This window comes from Pantherophis guttatus, chromosome 4, assembly GCF_059756535.1.
Source record: "Pantherophis guttatus breed Tessera chromosome 4, ASM5975653v1, whole genome shotgun sequence".
Taxonomy (NCBI): Eukaryota; Metazoa; Chordata; class Lepidosauria; order Squamata; family Colubridae; genus Pantherophis; species Pantherophis guttatus.
In genome coordinates this window covers 115,265,518-115,292,161 of record NC_142066.1, presented here as the reverse complement: position 1 = coordinate 115,292,161, position 26,644 = coordinate 115,265,518, and the positions used below count along the sequence as shown (strand labels likewise).

Here is a 26,644-nt window from a genome sequence, read left to right as displayed (position 1 = left end):
TACCATATTTAAATCAAGTCATTTCAGGTTCCCAGATAAATGAAGCTCTTTCGTCCCTCTGCTGTGGCTCCCTGTCAGCTGAACCCATCACTGGCTGGCCCTACCCCTCACCCTGTCACTCCTCGCCTAGTCTGAGAAGGTAAGGGTGATGGCGGACAATGGAGACTCACTCTATGTTCCAGAGCGGGAACGAAGTGCCCCTTCCAGAGCGGGAACGAAGTGCCCCTGTGGTTGCTTCTTCCAGCCCTTGTGGTCCTGCACACACCTTGGTCACTTGGGGAGACGCACGACTTGTTCTCTGTCCCGAGGAACTGGCTCGGCCTGGCTGTGGCCAATGCTGCTGTTGTTGCCACTTCCATAGTCTGCCCGTTGTTCTCACAGCACCTTGTGCAGCATAGTTAAATTTAGTGTGCTTCGCAATGGGGGAGACGGTGTCCCCTCCTCCTCCTGGAGCCCATTATGATGCAGAGCATTGGTCTCAGCCGGGCTGGGCCAGTGCCTTGGGGCAGAGAGCAAGTCACGCATCTCCCGGAGCGACCGAGGTGCGTACAGCACCAACAAGGGCCAGAAGAAGCACCTGCGAGATATGGCGAGTACAGGGGTACTTTGCTCCCGCTCTGGAATATGGAGCAAGTCTCCATCCTCCATCGTCGCCCTTACCCTTCCCCTCCTCGCCCTTCTCAGGCCAGGCGAGGAGTGACTGGGAAGGGAGGGCAAGGGGCCAGGGCCAGCCAGTGGTGGGTTATGGACAGAGAGCCAAAGCAGGGGGATGAAAGAGCCACATGTGGCTTCAGAGCCACCATTGCAGACACCCAATTTAAAAGAATGTGTAAAGCCATCAAAGGATAGAATATGTTTGGTATACTAGCCAAGAAAGAAAAAAAATATTTGAAATGATGCTCATTTCCTCTTGATTTACATGATGCATTTACTAGTTCCTCTCCAAAAGCTTAATATCTAAATCAAGTGGTAGATACCGTATTTTTCAGAGTATAAGACACACCGGAGTATAAGATGCACCTACCTTTTTTGGTTGTTTTTTTTAAAGAAGTTTTTTTTTATTTTTTAGACAATCACACATACAAACATACAATGTATTTTCTTTGAACAGAGTATTTCGCTGGTTCACAAATTTAAATAGTGTTTAGTCATTTCAATTAAATTTACAATTTCTATATTTCCTTTTTGCCATATTTATTCCTCATCTATTTTTTTTAAAAAAAACAATATTACCCTTCATCCTCATCTCTAATCTTAATCAAATTCATTTTTCCCTTCTATTCTATATTATACCACTTCCCATTGTCATCTATTTTTATATCCATCCTCACATTGGTTAGTTATTTAATATTAAATTGTTTAATACAAATTCAACATTTTTATATAAATCAATTAGTTATATAATTATCTTTTTTGTATATTAATCAATATGAACATGAATATTCCAATTATTTCCATGCAATCCAATTTCCTACAAATCAATTAACTATGTTTACCAATAATAATAAACCAAATAATTTCCCCCATATATTCCTCGAAAGCACAACTTAACCATTTTTGCTTTCAACACAATATACAATTAATAGTATCTCAATTATTAAAATTCCCTAGTTAAATAGAGCTTTTTTTTCTTTTGTGTTTTAAAATCTTGAACTCTCCTCTTTTGCCCTAAATTTCCCATTGTTTGCACCTACCTATTTTGGTGAGAAAAAAAAAGAAATCTCTCTTTGCCTCATTTTGCCATGTTGCAGCAAAGAGCCTGCTTTATTTTCAGTTTCGTTTTTCAGCATAGTTAGGGGGAAAAAATCTGCTCCAGCACTCTTTGCAGCAAGCAGCAGAGCCCTGCTCAAAAAAAAAACTGAGAGCAAATCAGCTGAGAGTCTGGAGGCCGATCGAATCAACTTGTGCTAATTAACCTATGCTGAAGCTGAAAGGAGCTGTTTTTTCTTGCTGTTTGTTTGCAAGGAGGTAACTGCTGCGAGGCACAGGCCAAAGGGTGGGGGCCAGTGGTGGGCAGGGCTACGTTTGGTGTATAAGACGCACCTAAATTTTCACCCCCTTTTGGGGGGGTAAAAAGGTGCATCTTATACTCCGAAAAATCCGGTAAATATCTTGGAGACAGACAACTATTTTTAATCATTGAACACCTTTGGAATTTTAGCATGTATCATAAATTCTGCCATAAAATGGCTGCCATGGAATTGGTTGTGGGTTTCACATTCACCGGATGACTGTCAAGAATATGCCTTCAAAATGGCTGCTGTAATTGGTGTGAACAAAATAACTCTTTGCCAGGCTGGTCCAATAGTACAGTCAGTTTTACAGCATGCTCTCCATCATATTCGTTTATCTTTTTTCTCCCCTGAAAATATGGGTCTAAGCAAAGTTTTAGGCTTTAGCCATCCAGAGTTATTTCGAAGTAAAGCTGAAGAAATGTTTTGGTTTTCAGTATTTGAATTTTCTATTAAGATAAAAAGAATTTTTATAACGTTTAGCCAGGTAAGACGGACAGTTTGTCATACTGTCTCTGGCCATATTAATATCAGTGGGGATCATGATACATATCCTTATCACAGGGGTCAGCAATCCGCGGCTCTGGAGCCGCATGTGGCTCTTTCACCCCTCTGCTGTGGCTCATTCTCACTCAAAATATGTGTCACAACCGCCAATGTGCATCACCCGCCGGCACACGATTTATTGAGCTTTTCAACCCCTGGTAGGCCAACCATGGATAAATCCAAGAAAAGAAAAGTTTCAGAAGAAAACAGAACATTTAATTCAACTACATATGCTAGTTTTGTGGCCGCTCAAGAAATAGTCAGGTACAGGAAGGATTTTGTGGCTCCCAGTGTTTTCTTTTCTGTGGGAAACTGGTCCAAATGGCTCTTTGAGTGTTTAAGTTTGCAGACCCCTGCCTTATCACTATCTAATGTTGTTAATAACTAGTCTTGTGGTCCTCTGTCCCAATAGTTTATTTTTCCTGGAATCAAAGACTGATCTCTAGCTTTCCCAACCTTGTCCTTATTCTTCCCTTGCATATGTAATATGTAAGGCAATTTTAACAGAAAAAGATGGGGACAATGAAGAAATGAATTGAAATGGAAAACAATCAGAATCAAGATTGGTCTGAATTAGGATTGGAATCAGAAAGAATTCAATAGGATATAAAAATAAAAAGCTTTTTCTTTTTTCTTCAAATTCTTCAAACATTCTTCAGTTAAGAGTAGGCTGGAGATGACTTAAATGAGACTCAAAAAAAGAAACTAATAACCTTGAAAGCTTTTTGTTTGTTTTCAGTTATGATTTATTGTTATTGATTGAACATTTTTTTCTATCCATACAACTTTCAAACTGATTTGCAGCAATAAAAAAAATTAACTGGCAGTTTTTATTTAAAATTAAGGCAAAATTAATATCTTACAATCAAATCTGTTCTACATAAGCCTGATGACAAAAAGAATAATGAATTCAGGTCCTTTTTCTAAGGTAAATGAATTTGCATATCAAAAACTACATTAAGAGTATGTTGAGACAAAAGAAAGTCAGTTTTGAACATTAGATGTAGCTATTGACATATCAACTTGAATGGCATACCTTTTGATGCTAAATAAATGTACAGAAACTATTGTAAAAGAGATTAATATCTTTAAATGCCACTATTTTATGAATTTTTCAAAACTTGTTCTTTTATATAGGAAGAATATATCTGTTTCAGATTCTTCCTTTAAGTGGGATTTTGCAAGAGAAATAAAATCTCATATTTAAAATATCAGAGATACTGGTACTCAAGATAATTTCTTGAGTAAGATAATGCTACCAAAATTAATAGAAGGTGGAAAAAGTCAATTTTAAATAATTTTCTATAGCAGTTAAATGGTTTAGGAAAATCTTTGAACTATTGCAATACAACACCAATCATATTTTTAGATATAAATAACGGATTCAGGTTTTAAACCACTGCAGAGAAATGTGCCATCATATAGAAATTGGTATTATAAAGGAAGTCTATCCTTGACTTATTAAAGTCCATTTCGTGCTTGCACAGGAAACTTTCATAATGGCATGTCATACATGTGTTGCACAATTAATGTGGAAAGATTAATGTACAGTACTTTTTCTTAAGAAAAAAAGGCAGTGGCCTAAAGAGACTGGTTATTATCTATAATAATAATATGATATATAATATAATAATATAATATATTATTATATATTATAGCATAGACTTGACATGTTAAGGGAATTTATTTCTTTTCTGTGCTGCTTTCTAGCATTTGGTATCTTTATTCCTACTAGTATTCTGATGATCTGATCTCTTTACTTGGCTCATCATATTGCATGGAGATCCTGTTTCTTCTATTAGCTAATTTCCCCAAATACGTCCTTTGCTGACTTTATTTATGATAAAATATATCCTTGATTACTTAAGTGTTTTGATTGTACCAGCATCAAATATTCCAAAATGGTTGGTTCCTGGTATTAAGAGGAAACTGAAATAATTAATTTGAAAGCTTGGTTTTTGGGAAGAAGAAAGTCCTCTTAAGTGAAAAGTTATTCTTCACTCAAGAATATTCTTCTTAAGTGGGATATTTTTCTAATGTGCAGAAAGTTACACTGCACAGCTAGAACTGAGCTTTGAAATTCCAATTGTTGATATCAAAAAATACATACACCTTGAGAGTTTTTTTGTGATAGATATAAACTGCTTATACTGACAATTAAGATAACTTTGATAGAGTGAAAACAAATAGAAAATTAATTCCAATGATACAACATTCAGAAAAAAGCACTTTTATTTTGCTCCAGTATTGAAAATGTGAAAAATATGTACATGCAACATTTTAAAAGAAAAATGTGGATAGTTATTTTCAGCTTGGGTATTTTAGAAAATATGGTTGTAATTTATTTTCAGACCTGAAGTTCAAAATATTGGTAGTAACTTTTTGATAACTTGATGATTACTACAGTGAATCTTTAGAGCTGACTCACAAAACTAGTTGTTAACTCTGATGGTTCAATAAGTCTGTGTTAAATTTGATTACATATTGGATTCTTTCAATACTTACTTTTCTTTCATTCATTAAATGTTTTTAAAACATTTTAAAAACTTTTCTGTGTTGTTGCTTCCTGAATTTTTTAATTGAAACTGTGGCAGTGATGTAAGTGGCATAACTCAATGTTTTACACAAGCAGATACACCAAAAATAAATAACTCTAGATAATTCAAAATAAAACAACACTTATTTTTGTTACAATATTAATTATGATAGAATCATACCGATTTTCAATTTTTGGGACATGGAAATGAATATCTAAATGTTTTAAACAAAAATGCACATCAACATTTTTTAACTTTAAGATAAATGGGGCATAAAGAATCTAATTAAATAAAATTAGCTACTTACAAAGAATTTAAAAAATTAAAACTCCTCCTTTCCTCCACTTCCTAATCTATCTAAACCTGTTTAAGGTGCAGTCGTTTTTCAGTGGCATATACTATATCATTATATATACCAACGTTTAATCTTTGGCATCTTTAGCTGTAGAGATGCTAGAGATCTGTTACCAGTCAGGGCAGATGGCTGGTTTTAATGGGTTAATGTTGACTTTTATATTTATACTCCAGTATTCACAAACGCTAACTTTGTTTTTGCAGATGATTAATATGATAAAGATTCTGACAGAAAATGCAGATACTGTATATGAAAAAATAGTCCAGTGCCAAAAAGCAGGTAAGGAAATTATTTTGCATTCCATGCAATTATTCGGCTACATGTTTTATTTATTTTTATTTTGTTAAATTTATTAGCCACCCATTTTTCTGTGGGGCTACCCTGGGTGACTTATATATTTTATTATATGTTATATATTCTACTAAGCAGAAGAACTGTACAACTTAAGGAATTTGTATACACTGCAAAATGTATGATGAATTTTTCAACTATGAATTTGGTTATATGAAAGAATGATTTGTATGGAATATTGAAGCAATACACTCATTTGTTAGATTTTTTTTTATGTTGAAACTCTCAGAACAACCCAAATTCATTCTTTTATATTAATCCTTTGACATTATGTAACATTTCTCCACCATATTTGCTGTATACAGTAGTACTCAGATTACAACAGTTCATTTAGTGACTGTTCAAAGTTACAATGGCATTGAAAAAGTAACTTATGACCGTTTTCACATTTACAACGTTTGCAGCATCACCATGGTTACGTGATCAAAATTTAGCCACTTGGCAACTGACAATTGTATTTATGATGGTTGCAGTGTCCTGGAGTCATGTCATCACCTATTGAAACTTCTGACAAGCAAAGTCAGTGAAGAAGCCAGATTCACTTAATTGTGTTATTAACTTAGAAACTGCAGTGATTCACTTAACTGTGGCAAGAAAGGTTGTACAATAGGGCAAAACTCACTCAGCAACAGAAATTTTGGATTCAATTGTGGTTGCAAGTAGAGGACTACCTGTAGTTTATCTTTATGTTATAGTCTTATTACTGCTATTGATAAATTTATAGAAAAGAAAGGGATATTATTTTCTTTGAAATATTGATTTGTGATACACAATTAAGAAATTGCATCAGTAAGATATAGATAATAGTCATTAATGTGTAAAAAAACAATGATGAACAGTTCATTCAGGAAAAAGCAATTGGCAATGTGACTTTGAAGTTTGTTAGATTTCATTTAAACCGTTTGCTTTTGTCTTTACTTTTTTTCTTATAAGAAATAAAATTAATTTTAAGAAGGTGAGAAAATTTTAGGGCCTAGCTTAATATGCAACCCAGATTTACAGTAAGTCACTCTGTACAATTACACAATCTTTTGGGGGAGGGGGAGAAAGAACAATCGTGTAAACTATCATGATATTTTGCTATTTGTGCTGTAGTAGGATTTTCTGCTATAGAAATAATGCTAATATTTGAATAACCTTTTGTTGTATGAGAAAGACAGGAGATAATACTCCAAAATATTTGTTGGATAAAACACTTCTAATATACACATCATATTTCTTTAAGAAGTATCTCTTTACTCTTTGGATGTTTTTGTATTCAAAACATTATAGTGAGTAATGGCATAAATTACCAGTTTTGTAGCTCACATAGAATTCCACTAATATGAAACAATAAGTTAAATGGCAATTGTTTTTCAATGTTTCTAAGCAAGAAAATGCCTTTTCTTTGGATCATTGGTTAAATTTTGTTGTATGGATATAAGTTTTCTATGTTCCTTCATTGTGTCCCTAGAATGAAAAAATATTTTTTTCAAACTTTCTTTGGCATAGCTGAGAACATGTATGTAATTATACAAAATTACAGAAAAATTGAGTCATATATAAAGACATTAGGTCTTTTCCAGTTACATTATGAAAAGGCATTTTCAAGTAAAAAATTCACAAATTTGTAAAAGTCATGTTTCCTCTGTAAGCACATATGTTCTGACTCATCTGTTTCAAGTTATGTAGATAACTTTGGGATTTGTTTAAACATTCATACTGCATTCTTAATGATGGTTTATCCTATTTGGCATCTGAAGCCAAAATATTGTATCTAAATTAGACTGTAATACTAAATATTGTTTGGAAGGAACATCAAGTCAGATCAGTAATTTATAGTCTTCATTTACACTTGTTCTAACTATAATGTAACATTCTTTTGTGAAAACAGCAAGAAAGCAAACTTCTCTTCATATGTAGTATGTGTAATTTTTGCTCTTTGCCATTAATTGCTTCAGGTTGGTGTGTTTAACCTATTGAACCAAGTAGTAAAAACATACTGGAATCTTAAATATTTCTACATATTTTTTATTATGCCAGACATCCTTCCCATTTTTAATAAATTGTTAGTTTTACATAATAATTATGCCCAGGAGTTATGATAAAAGCACATTAAAATAACTAATGAATTGATTTTAGAAGTATCATGAGATCCTCTACAAAGAACCTTTGTAGTTATTTATCTCACTTTGCATATTTTGCCACAGTAAATACAAGGGCAACTCAGAATTGTAAATCTCCTTGTAGTATAACAGCTGTACCAATGGTGCCCATAAGAACCATTGAGTACTTCTTTGTAAAGGTAATTACAGATATGCTACATTGAAGTGAATCATCATACTTCATTAGCAAACTATTAGCCAAACAACTTACTTTTGATTGATTGATTAATTAGTTCTGAACTATGTTTTGGAAATAATTTATCAGAGCACTTCACAATAATAAAATAATCGAATACAGAATAAATACTCCAGTAAAAGAAATACAACTAAATATGTAACTATCTAGATAAAATGGAAGAAATATAGAAACCTGACACAGCAAATTATATAGAAGTGTTTCACAAATGGGATGTCACAAATAAAAAAGTAAACAACATGAAGCTTGATACTCTTTTCAGCAACTGTTATTAAAATTAAACATGTTTTTCAATTGTACCAGATTTTATAAGATTTAAATTTAATTGATAAAATATAAATTAGGCATTGCTTTGTTATTTTCACTTTCTCTTCTGCAGGTAGTCCTTGACTTCTGCAGGTAGTTCCTTTAGTGACTGTTCAAAGTTACAACATCACAGAAAAAAATAACTTATGACCATTTTTCACATTTACGACCATTGCAGCATTCCCGTAATCAGAATTCAAATGTTGGCAACTGTCTCATATTTATGATTGTTGCAGTGTCCCAGGATAATGTGATAACTTTTTGTGATCTTCTGATAAGAAAAGTCAATGGATAAACCAGATTCACCTAACAACCGTGTTATTTACTTAACAACTGCAGTGATTCACTTAACCACTATGGCAAGAAAGATCGTGAGGCAAAACTCACTTAAGAAATGTCTTTTTTGGTAACATAAATTTTGGGCTCAGTTGTGGTGCATGGTGAGAACTACCTGTAGTTTTTTCTTCACAGGCTACATTTTAGCATGCATAATTACACATATATAATTTTACTAGTTCTTTAATAATTCTGCAATACCAAATCTAATTTAACCCAAATGTTTAACTCTGCAACAGTATATTTAATCTAACATAAACACAGATTATAACTCTGTATTATATAGTAATAATTTCTGTGTTTTTGCTAGCAGTTGAACCATGTCAGTGAAAAAGAGGCAAATGAATGCTATTAAGCTTACTTTTGTTATCACTCAAAACCTCCATTCAATAGCTACAGCTAAATGACAACAGTTTTCTGTAAAGGCTCTGGTCAACTGTTTACTGAAGAAAAGACTAACCAACCTTTCTATGCATATAGTAAAGCTATAGTAAAGTCCCCAGAAATATCTGTGACCTGCATGCATGTGCTCAGCTGCCTATTTCTGAATGTACATGAAATCGCATAACAATGAATAGTTTCTATAGAAAACACATTTTATTGTGTATTAAAAGTTATATTTAATTTGGTGGTATTACTATTTTATAATTTAACATATATTTTTAAATGCTAATTTTGTAGATGGAAAAAAAAAGATTGCTAAGGTTAACATAGGATGATTTTATGCTGTGGTTAAGACATGATTTTCATTCATAAACTGCTCTATGTTAGTATAGTAAAAGATGGAGACTTATTTAGTTTTTCCCTCTTGATGCTCCCAACTTACAACATCCAAATATATATAAGTTCTGTACATAGCCTGGTGCTGAAATGGAAAGCATATTCACTATCATTTTGCTTTGCACAAGCAAAAATTTTAAGATTTGTGTCAATAATTTTCTTTAGTAATATAAGCAACATTGATTGGCATTTTAAAATATAGCATAATCAAATCAAATCACATTTTACTTTTTTGTCATAGAAAAATGGAGAAAGGGGCAAGTTGGGTGGATCTGTATTTCGTTATTGCTATCATATAATCAATATGTTGAGAATTCTGTCTTCCATCAACATAGCTTACACAAATAAAACTTTCTTAGCTGAAACTCAGTAACTTTTTTCAGTATGTATTAAGCAATCTATCTTCTTTGTTCTTAGAAGGGCAACTCAGGCAGAGAATTGTTTGTATTTTTTCTGCAGGTGAAGAGACTACTGTATGATTTCAGACACAAATTCAAGCTGTCTTCTAGTTCACGAGCCTCCAAGAATAGTTCTTTATCATACTGGGCAGATAGAAAAGTAAATGTGCTGAAGTTGGCTAAGAAGTTAACAGGTGCTGGGGTCTCCAGTTAAGTGATGTGGAGCCCTGTGGCTACCAATACAGAGCCACTAATTTCAATGGAAAGAAGCAATGTCTTAAATGCAATTAAAGATAAAATAGTATCATTTTACTTTAAAAGCAGTCTGGCAAGGAGCCTCCTGGAGAGAACTATATACACCCTCTCCTCATTTAGTGACTGTAATCCCATCCAGGGACTTTGATGTTAAGCAAAATTATTGCTAAGTAAACATATGACTGAGGGAGACATTATGAAGTCACTGGTTGCTTCTGGGCAAAGAGATTGCTTAAACAAACCATCTCTTCCAGAGCTGTTTTCCTCTGCAGTGGAATGCTGCCCTAAAAAGTGCTAACTGAAAATTCACAAGCTAAGGTCTGTGATCTTAATTGATTAAAAGCCTCCCACTGACTCATCTTGCTGCCTGATCAGAACAACCCAGTGCTTTTCTTCTCAGGCCAAGAAATTTTGTTGTAAATACTGCAGTATTCGAAAAATGATTTTGCAAATGGTCACTGATTGAGGTAGTAGTCAACCAACGACTAACTGAATATAATTCTTTTGCAGTGTTTCTAGTTTCTGAACTAAGAAAACATGCTGAAATCCCTTTGTATATAACATTAAAAACAGATTATTTTTAGTACATCTAGAATAACAGCATAATTTGATTTTATCCTGTTTTTAATGTATTTTCTAATTTTGATAAGTCATCAACTGATAGGAAATTAATAAGCGTGTTTCCTTTTTAGTACAAAAAAATCTTATAGTAAAAACATTGAAAGTTGAATAAGAAGGTTTAAATATTTCTTACTCCCCAGCAATGGAGTTCCATGAGAACTTACAAAATATAGGAGCAAAGGAAGGATTGAAAGAGAGAAAACTACAAAAAGCAGTGGAGAGTTTTACCTGGAATATTACCATTTTAAAGGTAACATTTGTTTATTGAAGTTTTTTTCTATCATAAATTATTCCCTTTAATTTGTTACTAAAAGAAAAGAATAATGACATGTCAAATATTCTACTGAGATAATTTGGTGTTTCAAAAGAACAATTGATGCAGAAATTTACAGAATATTACTATTATGTAAATAATAGTAGGTGTGGTCTCTGTAGTAGCATCAATTGAATATTTTTTGAATATTTGAGCTGACTTTTGACAATTTTGAGGAAGAAAAGGATTGAGATAGAGGAAATGGTGACTTAAGCATAAAGCAAAGTAATGGGACAGTATCAGCCTGTTTAAGTGATATATTCCTACAAGGAGGGATGAGCAGCAATTCTCGTTTCTCTCATGCATTTCTGAAAAGTGGCGATCTCGGCCCAACCCATCTTGCAGGGTTGTGGAAAAAAATAGGAAGAAGGAGTATTACACATCTTTGCTGTCTTATGTTACTTATAAAGTAATAAATATGGGATAAAAAAACAAATAAATAAAAATACAAAGTGATTTCAATAAGGAGCCCTTCATAATGAAAGCTTCCATTTAGAAGCCTGGAATGATGAAGACTAACTTTTCGGAGAAGTGATAAGATACTGCAAAATTATCTTATATTTAAAAAAGAAGAAGTAGCAGCTGCTGCATTAACAGTAACACAGTTAAGAGACAAATTAAGTACTTTTTCAGTCTTTAGCAAAATTCATCAATAGAATTTAATGATTTAACCACAGAAGTTAAAGTATTAACAGATTTTCTTGTTTAGTGGTAGAATATGCTTGCTTCATGCTTCTCTCCCTGCTTAACTACAGGACTTTTTTCCTTGTAAGTTCTGGCTGAATATAAAATCATACTGTAAAGTGAGCTTTTTTAAAATAAAAATTGAAACATACGATTAAAATGCAAAATTGTTCCCATTTGTCATCTGGAGTGTCTTTGATTCACTCAAAAGGAAAGAAGTATAACAAAATTAGTGCAGCTGCTTCTCTGTATTTACCATCTAATTCAATATATTTTTATGGAGAAAAAATTCATTTGTTTCTGAAGGCATCTATGCATTGAATAGTGGGATCTATTTTGATAATATAACATTTCATGCTATTTATCTTTCTATTCCATTATATAACCTTCTTTCAGTTTAAAAAAAATACTTCCATTTTAACCTTTTTTCAAGATTATTCTGCTCCTGTTGCAGAGCTTTTGAGAATGGTTAGTACATATAATTTACTTTGTCTATATTAGTTATATTGTTTGTAATGATAAACTAAGATTGATTTATTTTTAAGAACAATAGCTTAAGTTGAATATTTTTTTCTCAGTATCTAGAATCCATTTATACTTAAGTTTTTGTTTCCAATAATATAATGAGATCAGCTATGCAGAAATTGGAACTTCTAAATAGTTCTAAGATTGCTGCATGTTTTATAAGCACTTGCTCATCGGTCCTAAAATATGATCAGTTTGAAAGAGACATGATAGTATTCAATTTCTGGGTTGGAGGGATGTACAAAATGTTCTGAGCTTAAAATGTTCTAAGCTCAAACATTTGATGCTAAAGCATTTTGTTTTGACTTTGGGACAATAATGGGACATTGTTTTGAGTGTTTTAGCCTTCCACAATTAACTTCCGTTATTTATTATATATAATATTATATATAATAAATAACGTTATATTATATTCCTCTTATATCCTTCAGGGCAATAAGGTTTAGAAAGTACATTGGTCAATAAACAATTATGTTCTTTTTGCTTGTTTGTTGGGCTTTGTAGATAGACTGCCAAATATAGAGAAGCTAGTAATTAGCAAAGTATATTTTTATAGTTGTGCTGTTTATAAATTTTATTCAGAATAATGCATTGCTATTAATTGAGTGATGTGATGTTGCAGAAGACTGCAAAAAGTTTAACTGTTGTTTTTGTTGCTTGCAATTGGAATTTAGAATATTGAAATCATTCCTTGATCACTTTCTCTATAAATTGACTGGTGAGAGCACTCTGCAGAAATCCTATCTATTGTAAAAAATGAAGGAGCAAGAAGCATTGTTTCCTATAATGAAACACTAACGTTTTGAATTTTGTTCCAACATAGCCCATAGAAATTGTGTTTTAAAACATTCTGAATATGACTTCTGTTTCTTGCAGGGAACAAAACATAATTGATGAAATTCGGTTAATTTTGTCGTCCTACTGATTAATTTAATGAACTCTTCTCTTTCCTGGTATCTTTTTGTTTTGCTGGGTCAACACAGATAGAAGGCTCAACACAACTGGAAGCATTCATTTGGAAATTTGACCTGCAAAGCAAAACAGGCCCATAGAAGCTGTATGGACCAGCACAGAATTGTTTTGCTTGTGTCATAGTTATTGATAATTCAAATATAATTGCTTAGAAATGTTAGATAAAATTAGATAAAATTATGTTTTTGCATACCTGTGATAGAATTTTTAAAATAATTTAAAGTTTTATTACTCGTATTAATATTTATTGAAATTAAGTTACGGTACTAGGAACAGGTAGATTGCACTTTTATATGTTGATTCATTTAGTAGTGTTCTTAAACTACAAATAAGGTATTTAATATTTACAGTCTATTCATGATTATGACTAGTGCTGAAGAGTTTTGATTTAACTCTTGTGAGAGCAATTTCAAAATCATTTTGAAAATCACATGAAAAGTGCATTGTAAAACATGCAAGTTAATGTTGGTGTCTTCAAAAGAAAAAAAATTGCTTGGCTGTTAATAGTGTGTAGCATGCTCTAGAATACCTATGGAAAGGTATATTTAGATTCATATTCTTAAATGATCTACAAGACCTTCTTTATATTGATTGAGTAGGACATTTCATTCTCCTATGCAAGAGTGACAGAAACTACAATTACAAGAAATTTGGTAAAGAAAAAGATTGTTTATCAGCAAACACGGACCGTGTAACTTTTAAAATATTTCTTTCTTACCATGGATTGTGTAACACTTAAAATATTTCTTTCTGATCTAGAAAGCAGTATGTCATAGTCTAATCAGATTAATGCACAAATAGAAGCCACTAAACTATATCTCCTCTTTCCAGTTCACCAAGAAGTCAGCCTCTGACTATCTTTTCCTATGTGCCAAAAGTATTGGGTTTTATTTTACTTGTGCTAGCTCAGTTTATCTAATAGGCTTGCTTTCCTCTTAGGCAGTGGTTCTCAACCTTCCTAATGCCGTGACCCTTTAATACAGTTCCTCATGTTGTGGTGACCCCCAACCAGGGGTGGGTTCTAAATTTTTTTACTACCGGTTCTGTGGGCATGGCTTATTTTGTGGGCGTGGCTTGGAGGTCATGTGACTGGGTGGGCATGGCTAGCTGGTCATGTGACCGGGTGGCCATGGCTATGTGTATAGGGACTACTCAGAGGGCTGAAAAAAGTCATTTCTGACAGGTCCTCGCACTTTTGACTGGTCCTCACACTTATGACCATCCTCACATTTATGCCTGTGCAGCATTCTTAACAACCATGTCACTCATTTCACAACTGCTTCTCTTCAACATTGTATAAGATAGGGCAAAAAACGTAAAATGTGAGGACAGTCGTAAATTCGAGGACTGGTCAAAAGTGCGAGGACCAGTCAAAAATAACTTTTTCAGCCCTCTGAGTAGTCCCTGTGCACAAAAGGACTACCCAGAGGGCTGAAAAATGTGATTTCTGACAGGTCCTCGCACTTTTGACCGGTCTTCGCAGTTATGATTGGTCATCATTTATGCCCATTGTACCATTCTTAACAACCGTGTCTTCAAATCCAATATTACTATCAGTTGCAGCCATCTTCATCTTCTGTGTTAAATTCAGTATCTTTCGATCCCACTGAGAGTTTGCATCATGGGTACATGAAAGAATTTGAGGAACACATTTAACATGCAGAATGACATATTGTTTCCGTAGTCCAAATTTTAGTCATGCACTCATTTCAAGATATTTCTGAACTGTGGCAATGTTTGGTATATTACTGGTCAAGATAAATTATTATGCTGTGAATGTGAGCTACCAGCTGTTGTCCCATATCAATATAAAATTGGATAGCCAATTATTTGCTAGTTGCTTCTAAATTCCCCAGTACTTTGAAATAACTTGGTTTACCAATAATAGAAGTGAACAAGCCTCAGATGAAATAACAAAGTTTTTGTTCACTTTATTTAATAGTTAGATTGCAATGCTTTGCAGATTACATTCAAAATGCAATTCACCAGGTTAATTTCAGCAAATGCAAATTTGATTTATGACGAGAGTAATGAAATAAAATAAATAATGCATTACTGAATTTTATGGAAATGATTCTGATAAAGTATATGATTCATTTATTCTATGTTTTAAGTTAACATTCTTTGTTTTTATGGAAAAATAAAACAAAGTACTTTTATTTTGATAAATTAAGGAATGCAATTAAAGGGAAAGTTCCATTGATAAATGTCTCTTATACAGCAAACTAAAACTGCCAAATGTAACCACCTGTGATTCTGATTTTTCCATTTTAATTCTCCAATTATTTGATTTGGGGAAAAAGTAATTTTTTAAAATTTCTATAAATATACCTATCATTTGATCAAAATATCATTGGTTTTCATTATTCTTGGGAGTTTCTGTGACTATGATTACATTCCTAACTCTGTCTCTTAAGACAGGTGTACATTTTCTACTTTCTCCATTTCAGAAACTGCAAAACTTAATCATTTTTAGCAATTGTTAAGTAAAGTCAATCATTCCAGCCTTCAAATATATTTATTTTCTTAAAGGTATGATTTTTGCTCCATTAATATATCTGATATGCAAGCTGAATTTTCCCAATGTGTGAGATATGTGAGATTCTAGACAGAACAGTTGAGAATACAGTATTCAAAATCTTTCAGATGTGTGGTATGCTTTGGTGGGTGCCTATCCAGTTCTGTGTTCCTGAAAAATGACTCCGGGCACTTTGGAATTCCCAGTTGAATGCTCAGTGTTTTAATTTCATCATTGAAAAAACAAGATGTACAATGTATGATCCTTATAATTGCTGGACCACAAGCAATAATAAATTTCTCATGGTTTCCATGGGTTCTTGGATTCCATTCAAAATACAAAAACGTTTGCTTTTGCCAAAAGTTGTTTGGTGGGAAAGATTCTTGTCTTTTAAAAATATGTATTTGACCACTTGGATACAGAGCAGTCCAGCCGTATTATCTTCATGTGTCTTAGTTGAAAACAATCTGTTTTTCATCTTTGTGAAAAGGGTGGGGGGAGGGGTATTATAGGATAAATCAAGGCTGAAGAGTGGACTTAATATTGATAAATGAAACTCCTTTTGTTCTTAACAGGGCCAGGCTGATCTTCTCAAGTATGCTAAAAATGAGGCATTGGAGAACCTAAAGCAAATCCACGATTCTGCTGTTTCATGTGGATTGAATAAATCAGTATCATCTGCAAATGTTGAATCTTCAAAGCCCTGACAAAGCTTAGAAGCAATACCTGAAAAGACAGCAGAAAGAAATTGAGAATGAAAGAAAATTCTCATTCCTTTGGAGTTTATAACTCTGAAACTGTTGTAGTTGCACAAGACATTTTTCTTTGCACTTACTATTTTTTGTGGGAAGGGGAGGGAAGAATCCTGGAGTTTTAAAAGCACAACGAGAAGCTAATTACAATTTCTGAAAACTGTGAATGTATGTAGCAACTCTATATATGAAGGCAATTGAATTATTTTAATGGAAATAATATTGCTGGCTAAAGCATCCTTTATACATGTTAAATGCCATAATTCAAGAACTATATGCAGAAAATACCATTGTTATTAAAAGAGAAACAAATCGGTTTTCTAAATTTGTTATAATGGCAAAGGAAGGAGCTTTTGTCATTGCTCAGAAAAGTGCCTTGATCGGGGGGTGGGGGGGTGGAATCTAGTTATGTTGTATATACTTTCCTTGATTTAGGGTAGTTTGGATAATTAAACCCATTGCTGAGATATGATTTGTAAAAATTGGAAAGGAAAACTATGGAAGTGTACACATTTTACTGAATTGTGTAATTGAAGACATTTTACAGAATTGTGCGGTTAAGAAACTTGGCAGTATTCAGATAGGAAAGTGCTATTGTTTGGGGTTTCTTTTGTTGTTGTTGAGCCATAAATAAAAGGGAAATGTAAATACAACATGCTTACTCTGGCAGAGTGCACTAAGGGAGAGCCATTGCATATAAAAACATGCAATTAATCTGCCATTAAATGCCTGAGTAAGGGACATACCTGTTTCCACCCAAGAACTTCTATAGATGTCTAAAGCTAATATAAAAGTGACCAAATTGTAAACGAAATTTTGTAAATAGTTTTTCTTCTTATTTTGTGGATGTGAGGTATTCACATTAAAATGTTTTATGATACAGTTCCCGTATTAGTTGCCTAAACTGATTCCTTGCTGGTCTCGGGTTTTAATAAAGTTTTAACCTCTAGGTCCATTAGCATAGCTATTCAGTACTTTTAACACAGACTTATTGCTGTGATTTATTTTAAGAAGTTCATGCTCACTGTAATATGAAGATACAAACCCAAGATCTGCCTTCGGAAGTTTGTGCTATAAGCAGTAATATGTGCTTCAAAATAATAAACTGCAATTTAATTTAAGCACATTTAATTAAAATTTTAGAAATGTAAACAGTTTTTAACATTTTGTTCGAAGAGTGAAGCACTATAGCACTTAGGCTTATAAACCACTTCACAGTACTTTACAGCCCTCTTTAAGTGGTTTACAAAGTCAGCATAATGCCCCCAACAATCTGGGTCCTCATTTTACTGACCTCTGAAGGATGGAAGGCTGAGTCAACCTTGAGCCTGGTGAGATTTGAACTGCCAAATTGCAGTCAGTCAGCAGAAGTAGCCTGCAGTACAGCATTCTAACCACTATGCCACCGCAGCTCTTAGTATAATTTTGTGACATCCCATTTTTATCCCTATATATAAGAGAGACTCCTTATTCATAATGCTAATTAATCTATTAATTAACTATTAATCCTTTATTCTTCATACAGTCAATATGCGGCACCTCTACCTTTTCCCTAGAATAAAAAAACAGTTTGGTTTAATGATTAAGGCACCTGGCTAGAACTAGTTCAAGTGCCATCTTAACCATGAAAGCTTACTGGGTGACCTTGGATTAGTCATTCAGTCCAACTCACCTCATAGGTTTGTTGTAGGGGAAATGGGAGGAGGAAGCTATGTTGGATAGTTCAATGTTTTGAGTTCTTTATAAAAATAATAAAGGGATACTAATTAAGGAATCACGCAAGCAGTCCATTAATTAGTGTTAAACGTCAAGTTTGATTCAATTGCATTCTGTTATCTACTTGTACACATTCCTATCACTATCTTTGAACATTAACTATAAACAAAGAATACATTGTTTCTGTTGAAAACTATAAAAAAGACCATAGGCTCTAGAAGAGAGTGGGACACTTGCTAGTGTTGAACCTGTTGAAAATGCAGTTGGTTTCTATTCTCTAGATTATTTTCTGAAAGAATATCCAGCTAAGTTTTTATCTTTTCCACAAAGGAGATTTTGAAACATAATTCATGCAAAGTAATCCATCAAAGATTTGATGATGCAAAAAGAAAACTGAATAAGTGAAAACCCATTGAGCTTCGTACATTTTCCCTAATTGTATGTAGGTTGCTGTTAACTCCCTAATCACAGCACAAAATAGGAAATTCAGACTGAAATACAGGAAGGCCCTTTGAACATACTGAGACTTGTTTCTGAGTGTGCAAGTATCCATTTGTTCTATGAAAGTCTTCCAACCACAAGATGTCATGATAGTATGCTTAAGTGGAGCAGCAACTGAATTTAGTCATTATTATTATTTAGACTGCTTTACTGTCCCAAATAATATAAAGATTACTGGGAGGTACCAATGTTAATGATGATCTTAGTATAATTCAGCATGTGAAGGTTTATCACCTGGCACCTTCTATTAAAGTATTCTGCTGTCTACAATTCAGTTTCAGTGAAAAAAGGTTTTATTTCAATATTTGTTTACTGCTAAAGCAATATGCAATATTTGTTTCCAGTAGAGACAGTTCAATCTGTCTCTTTAAATAAATTGCTTTATAAAGGTAGCCCTTAAATTATTATGTCCATTGAAATGTTTGCTAAGTGATGTGATCACAAAGCTTCATGGCACATGACTACATTGTTTAGCAAAAGCAATCTTGACACTACTTATTGCTGTCATTATTCAAATCCCATCAGTCTTTAGCTGAAGACCCACCCCAATCCAATTCACAGCTTACTCTTTCCCAGCTCTGAGCTTTAGTTCTTCCAAGAAAAGGGACAGCCTCATATTCAACTCCCCAAACTGTCTATTCCCCCCCCCCAACTCTATCTGTTTAGTCCTGCACTTGCCTACCAGGGAAGCAAGCAGCACCAGAAGTACATGTCTCTGGGGCTGCTTGCCATGCTGTAGCTGTTGAACTGCAAGAAGCCCTTGAGTTGCAATGTGAAACAGCCCAGATGCAGTCACCACCTTACACTTTCAGGCCAGCTGATTTGCCCTCTTCTTTCTCCTGCTGCTGATAAGGTATGCGTAGCCTTTCATGATGCAACTGCTGGCCACGTGAAGTCTTCTTCCCCATGTCTTATAAGGAAATAACTGAGAAACCTCAGAAAATTTTGAGTGACCAACAGCTACCTCATTAAGGGCCATGCTGGGCATGCTTAGTCTGCAGTAGGAGCAAAAAGATGGCAATGGTGGAGGCATTGCAGGGCAGGGAGGCCAAAGAACAGACATGGAATGGATGGGAGACATGGAATAGATGGGATAATTGTTTAGCAAATTTTTAATACACCCATCTCATGATCCAAAATGAGTTCAAGTGCCACTGCAGTTGTAAGTCTAATTGGGTTGCCAAGGGCTTAAATTTCTATCACATGACTGGGGGAGGGAAGTTCTGAACAGTCGTAACTTTGAGGACTAGTTATAAGTACTATTTGTTCAGTGCCATCATACCTGAATGATTGGACAAATAGTCATAATTTTAGGGCTACCTGTAATTTTCCTTTAAGCATGACACTTTTTGTTTGTAATGCTATAATTTTTCAAATTCTTTTAATAATTATGAAGGGCTAAAGCCAATCTGAATATCAGTACCAAAAATCAACCTGTTCTGGTTTTTATTTCTTCAGGAACAGAAATTACTTGGCTAAGAGCATGTGAAGAATATAATGTAATCATTTCCTTTAATGGTGCAATTCCAACTGCAGGGCCTTTTGAATTACATGACATTTGTAGATCAGCAGTTGAAAGTCTGTTGTTGAGAATAACCACAAAGTCTTTTGAGAGAGTTTTAAAATATTCTAAAAAATGCATAGTGGCAGTCTTTGTTATTGAGCCTTTTTTCATTGGCCGAAGCAGCCATTAAAAAGAATTTTAGAAGCTTAAGGTCTCTGAAAATGGGATTGAGATGTAGCTGCAACAACAAAGGAAGTTATTATAACAACTGTAAAAAATGAAAAGAGGCAAGGCAGAGGTTTCCCAAGAGTTACTTTAAAAGCCACAGACCAGCAACTAAATTATATTTCCTCCAGACACACCCCTAAAAAGCAAACTAATCCAGACTAATTCAGCATCTGAGCATTCTCTACCTGCCACATTGTACGATGAGAACCAAGCTCATAAAAGCCACATTTTCTGCAAATGTGTCCCAGCATTTTTCATTTAAGTAAATTTACAAGATTCTGATTAGATTTTGAACAGGGTCCTGTGGAATTATTGATTAACTTAATTAATACAAGGCATTATAGTCCTAGTTTTCACAATATGGGACAAATAACCATGTTTCTCTGCTGAAAGCAAGTGGAATACTAATAGTTTCCTGAAAAGGGATATCATGTGAAAAGCAAAGGAACTGATCTTGCTTTTTCAAAAAGTTAGGTCTCCTGTATTCTCAAGCTGTTTGAGGCTCAACTCATTAACACCAGGAAATGTTCTTCTGAATTATGAAGCGGTTGCATCTGAAACAATATTGCATAGTTAGGAGCATGGTATTAGAAGTCTTTAGTTATAAGAAAATGTAAATAACATTAGCAGTCCTATGAACATACCCAGGTATTTGCTTAGACTGACCATGTAGATCAGTTATTATTTCCTCCCCTAAAAGTTAAGTAGAAAAGGTATTTAAGAAAAAATATTAAGGTGTTCAAAGATAATATAATTTGCATAGCTAATATGTGCCCTTTATGCTGCATGAGGGTTCGGTGATACTGCATGCAAATGTTAGGACATGTGATCACTTCCAAAACAATTCTTTCCTCAAAATTATTTTTCTTACAAAATGCTAATATGTCTCGTAAATTTAGCATGCTCACATGACATTTTGCAAATGTCATGTTAGCTTGCTAAATCATTGATGGTTTAATCTAATGCTTCTTTATGAAATTTAGATAATTACCTTGGATTGTACAATTTGTTGAGTGTGATTTTAGATGTATGCTTACTCACCAAACAGCAGCCACAGGCTGGGTTGGGCCCACCATAAAACATCCCTGTACCCAAAGTTAATTAGATCAGGTTGCTCTCTTTTCTAAACCTAACAGAATCACTTCTGCTCTTGGCTTACTTGTATCTTTTTTTTCTAGGAAAGAGATTTTTCAATCTCTTCTTGCCTCTTTTATATGTAAAATCCTTGAGTCCTAGGTAGGATTCAAAGTCATCCTGGTAAATTGGGATGATATTAAAGTGAAGCTTTACTCTGCAACATATTATACCCCCCTCCCCATGATTATTGTTTTTAAATTTGTAACACACATTTAAATGTTTTTAATTTAAATTCTTTAACAAAGGTCCCTCAACTTATGCCAAGTTTGAATGCAGCAATTGAGCACAGAACAACAAATACAAGAGAAAAGAAGCACACTGCCCTGCAAAGTAAGCTATCCAGACTAACGGCTAACAACTCCCATAACAACAAACAAACCTGGATCAAGAACCTATCCAACCAACAACTCAAAGATGTGGAACAAGTCCTGATAAAGGGACTCAACTTCAACCACAAAGATGCATCAAACAGAATTCCTAGCAAGCTTTGAAAATACCTTAAAATTGAAAGACCTCAACGAAGAAGTGCTACAACAAATACATCAGACCTTTGTCTCAATGCTGAGACAAAACTCCAGCATCTACAAAACAGAAACAATAGGCAATGAAGTCCATCAAAACTGACAATATTGTCATCCTCCCAGTCGACAAAGGTCGAATGACAGTCTTACTAGACTTACTGACTACATACAAAAGGCCAAGCAATTCCTACAGGTTACATCCACTTATAGACTGCTCAACTGACCCAACTGGGAAGCTGACCAATAAGATCAACAAAATCCTAAAAAACTAAAAAAAGTTGCAAGAACTCACCAAAGAAGAATATCAGAGAATGAAAGCAACTAACTTAAACATAGTTCAGTTTTATGGACTTCCGAAAGTGCACAAAGAAAACACCCCACTCAGACCGATTGTCTCACTACCTGGCACTCCCACTTTAAACCTTGCGAAAGTAATATGGAAATGCCTAAAGTACCTAATCAGTGATTCTCAATACTCCATAAATGACGCCACACAATTCCTGGACAAGCTCAAACACCTACATATTGACAAAGATGAAACAATGATATCATTCGATATCATGCCACGCAGCCTCCTGCCACAAATGGCAGCATCAGTGTGACGAGCATTGTGACGTTCTGCCGCAACCGGCATCACTGGTGTGACAAGCCATGTGGTGTCTGGTGGCAAATGGCTGCAAGCGGCTGCAGAAGTCGGGCAGCAACAAGGCAGGTATCGGGGCATAGGTGGTCTGGCTGTGGCGGTCCTAAGGTGGGGTGCATGGGACAGTTCCACCCCCGAACCCTGCCTTAGCTTGGTTTTTATGCCTCTGCCTCACCCTCGTCGTACAATCAAATGGGCGGGGATTATTTTGGGGGCAGGGCTTATATTAGGCATAGGCATGAAAATCGGGCTAGGGTTAGGGTGATGCTTGAACAATGTCATGCTTGAACAATGGGAAAATATATGGGCAAAGGGTTTAAAATTCACATTAAATTACAATCTAAAAGAACAATTTTTATAAGATGATATATCATTGGTATTTAATACCAGATAAGTTATCTAAGATGTATAAAGATATGTCAAATGAATGCTGGAAGTGTAAAAGTAAAGAGGGGACCTTTTATTATCTATGATGGGTGTGTGACAAAGCAAAAAAATTTTGGAGTATGATTCTTATTTTAATACAATTTTTTTTAAAAAAATGTAGATAAAAATGAAACCAGAACTTTTTCTTTTGGGTTTAATGGAAAAAGTACTAGAGAAAAACATTGGAACTTTGTTATTATTTATGTTGACAGCAGCAAGACTATTGTATGCACAAAAATGGAAGGACATTTCAATTCCTACTATGGACAAATGGTTAAAGAAGTTGATAAAGTTGGCTGAAATGGCATAATTGACCACTTTGATTAAAGAAAAGAACATAAGTACTTTTGTTTCCACATGGAGACCAATTCTGAACTTCGTGCTTGATGTGGAGAAGAATAAAACTCTGACTTTGGGTTTTACCTATTAGACTGATAGATCTTTATAGAAATGGCTTGTTCATATTATTATGAAAAAACATAAAGTTGTGATTTGATGTTAATGCCTTATTTTACTGTAACAGAGAATTGGAAGTCAATGCTTCTTTTTTTTTTTCTTTTTCACCTCCTTCCCCTTTCCCTCTCGACTGCTCTCTTATTTAATTTTATTTTGTATGTTACATTACTTTATAACTCAATAAAAATATTAATGGATAAAATCGGGCTAGGGCTTGTTTTTGGGGCAGGTCTTATTTTCAAGAAAACACTAGAAAACAGCATGTAATCATACTGCTGGAAGGAGTTCATAAATTATAATTAAAGGGGCATCCAGTATATTTTGATTTGTCTGATTTGAAACAAATAAATTGTTAATCAAGTTATTATACCTTACCTGAGTCACATCTCTGTGACAGCTCAGAGATTCAAAAAGGTTCTATCATGTTTTGCACAACTACTATAGCTATTTCAAATGTTTCTCTTTTTCTTCCTCAAGATGGAGCATAAGGGGCATTGTTTAAGGTAATCTGATGAACCATCTAGATTTTGCTTACATGAGAGCTATGAAGCAATGAAAAAGCTTCTGAACTTGTGGGTGCTCCATCATTGGAGGTTATCAAGAGAAGACTGGACAGCTATTTGCAAGAATAGTATGAGGATTCTTGCACTGAATAGGAAGTCGGAGTAGAAGACCCCAAAGTCTTCTTTTAATCCTACAATTTTATAATAAACATAAGCTAACTGTTTATTATAGATGCATTATAGATAATGGGTTGTGGAAAATTACAGTCCTTAAGATAGAAATATAGATTGTGACTTTTTCATTTTATAGGGTCAGCTCCAAATTAAACAAGCTGTTTAATTAGATGAATGGTAAATAAAAAGCAGTTGTTCATCATGCATACCTCAATTCTATGAATATGTTTTACAACAGAGGAAATACCCATGAGAGTGAGTCTATCTATTTAAATACATACACGTCTTGTATTTTTTCCTCCCTCTATCAGAGTTCTGGATGGAATCCTAAAACATAAATGCATTATGATCTGGGAAACCCTAATGGTTCCAGTTCTATCAAGATTTTAATGCTATGGATCAGTGTTTCTCAATCTTCAAATCCAAACTGGCTGGGGAATTCTGGGAATTGAAGTCCACATATCTTAGAGTTGCTAAGGTTGAGGAACACTGCTATAGATGATTAAATATTAAATGGATCGTGAGTCCCAGAAATCTAAACATTATGCTATGATTAATAAGTGGATTAAAGCAATAAATCAATGAACTAATATTTATTTATTATTTATTTATTAAATTTGTATACCGCCCTACTCCCAAAGGACTCAGGGCGGTGAACAGCCAAATAAAATACATATAATACAAATGTTAAAAACCTCCATGGTGAGCTGGAGGGGCAAAATTGGGGAGCACTATGTTTCATCTATTGGAAGTTTTGAGAGATTTGAGGGGGGTGGAAAATGTCTATTGGCACTTGCTGCCTATACTTCCCCCCTCCCCTCCTTCCTTTTTTCAACCGAGTTGAGACCTTGTTGGCCTTATTATGGTTATAGCTACCCAGCCTATCCTGGCCTGCTGAGCTGTTCCTACTTTCCCCCATTCCCATCAAGCCATCTCTGAATCTCCTGCCTTCGCAAGATTCCTCCTGAACTAAATTTCGAACTAAATCCTGCTCATGTGCTGGAGGATTGGGCTTTCTGACTTCTCCTAACCCATATGGGGAACTGGATCTATGGACTCAAGGCCGGTGGGAGTTGGTGTATGGCTGCCTTCACTCCCGGGTTTCCATCTAAGTTTTATTGGTCAGCCTTTGTGAGAGGACGGTTAGCCAAGAAATTTCGGGGGGTCGGATGGCATATATCTCCCCCTCCACTGCTGTGAGAGGGCAATGGAGTCCGGTTGCCTGTGCCATGGACTGGAACTTTTTCCCCTTTACTATAACATCATGGTGGTCTCCGACCACCCTAACGATTTGATGTATTCAGTGTCTGAACTCCTTGCCCTGCGAGATTCCCCCCTCTCGCAGGTTTGGCCCTCCACTTTATCAAGGGCCTATCTCGATGAAGGATTTTGGAATCCTGAGAGATGGCATGGCGCGAGGAAGGGTTTGTGGGGTTTTTTGGGGAAGTTTTTAAATAAGATTTTAAAGGGTTTGGGGAGGGGGTTTTTTAACAATCTTTTAAGGGGAACTGGGAGGAAGACCAAAGGGGATGGGGGGGGAATCCACTAACGTCGGAGCCGAGCCCGGCACGGGATAACGGTTTGGAGGGTGCAGGACGAGGGATTGGGGAGGGGATGGAGGGCTATACCAATGAGGGATGTACCATTAGCACGGTGGATGGGAGGGGCAGATATGGCGGGAACAGGAGACCACATCACGTGTCGGGGGAGCGCACTCGCTGTTTGAGAGCTATTGCGCGCCCCGGTCCCCAAGGCTCCTCTCGGATACTAGGTGGCTCAGATACTCAGGATCTGGGCCTTCGGCTGATGCTGTGCAATGCCAGGTCCTTGGTAAATAAGGCCCCCCTCATCCACGATCTTATACAGGAGGGGGGAGCGGACCTGGCGGGTATTACGGAGACCTGGTTGGGCCCGGAGGGAGGGGTCCCCCTGGTCAAGATGTGCCCACCAGGCTTCAGAGCATTCCATCAGCCGAGGGCCCAGGGGAGGGGCGGGTGGCAGTTATTAACGAAGGTCTTGGTCTGAGGGAGACCACTGTGCCACAGATTGCCAGATGTGAATCCCTCTTTGTGAGATGGGGTCATGGGGTTCAGATGGGCTTGTTGCTTGTGTACCTGGCTCCCTGCCGCGTGGCAACGGCCCTGCCCGAGCTCCTTGACGTGATAGCCATGGTGGCAGTTGATACACCCAGGCTTATGGTCATGGATGATTTCAACTTGCCGTCCATTGGTGAA

The 26,644-nt window shown here is 35.2% G+C and overlaps 1 protein-coding gene across 5 annotated transcripts in view; it reads left to right on the top strand.

Moving 5' to 3' along the window:
- PLCL2 (phospholipase C like 2) overlaps positions 1-17,486 on the top strand; it is a 164,998-nt gene extending 147,512 nt beyond the window's left edge. For 4 of the 5 annotated variants that reach the window (XM_087892589.1, XM_087892587.1, XM_087892588.1 and 1 more), the window contains 3 exons: positions 5,654-5,729; positions 10,978-11,087; positions 16,425-17,486. In XM_087892589.1, coding sequence (XP_087748715.1) covers positions 5,654-5,729; positions 10,978-11,087; positions 16,425-16,556 — 318 coding nt within the window. In that variant the 3' untranslated portion in view covers positions 16,557-17,486. The remainder of the gene's footprint in view (positions 1-5,653; positions 5,730-10,977; positions 11,088-16,424) is intronic. The other variant, XM_087892590.1, reaches the window with a different exon arrangement.
- The last annotated feature ends 9,158 nt before the right edge of the window (positions 17,487-26,644 follow it).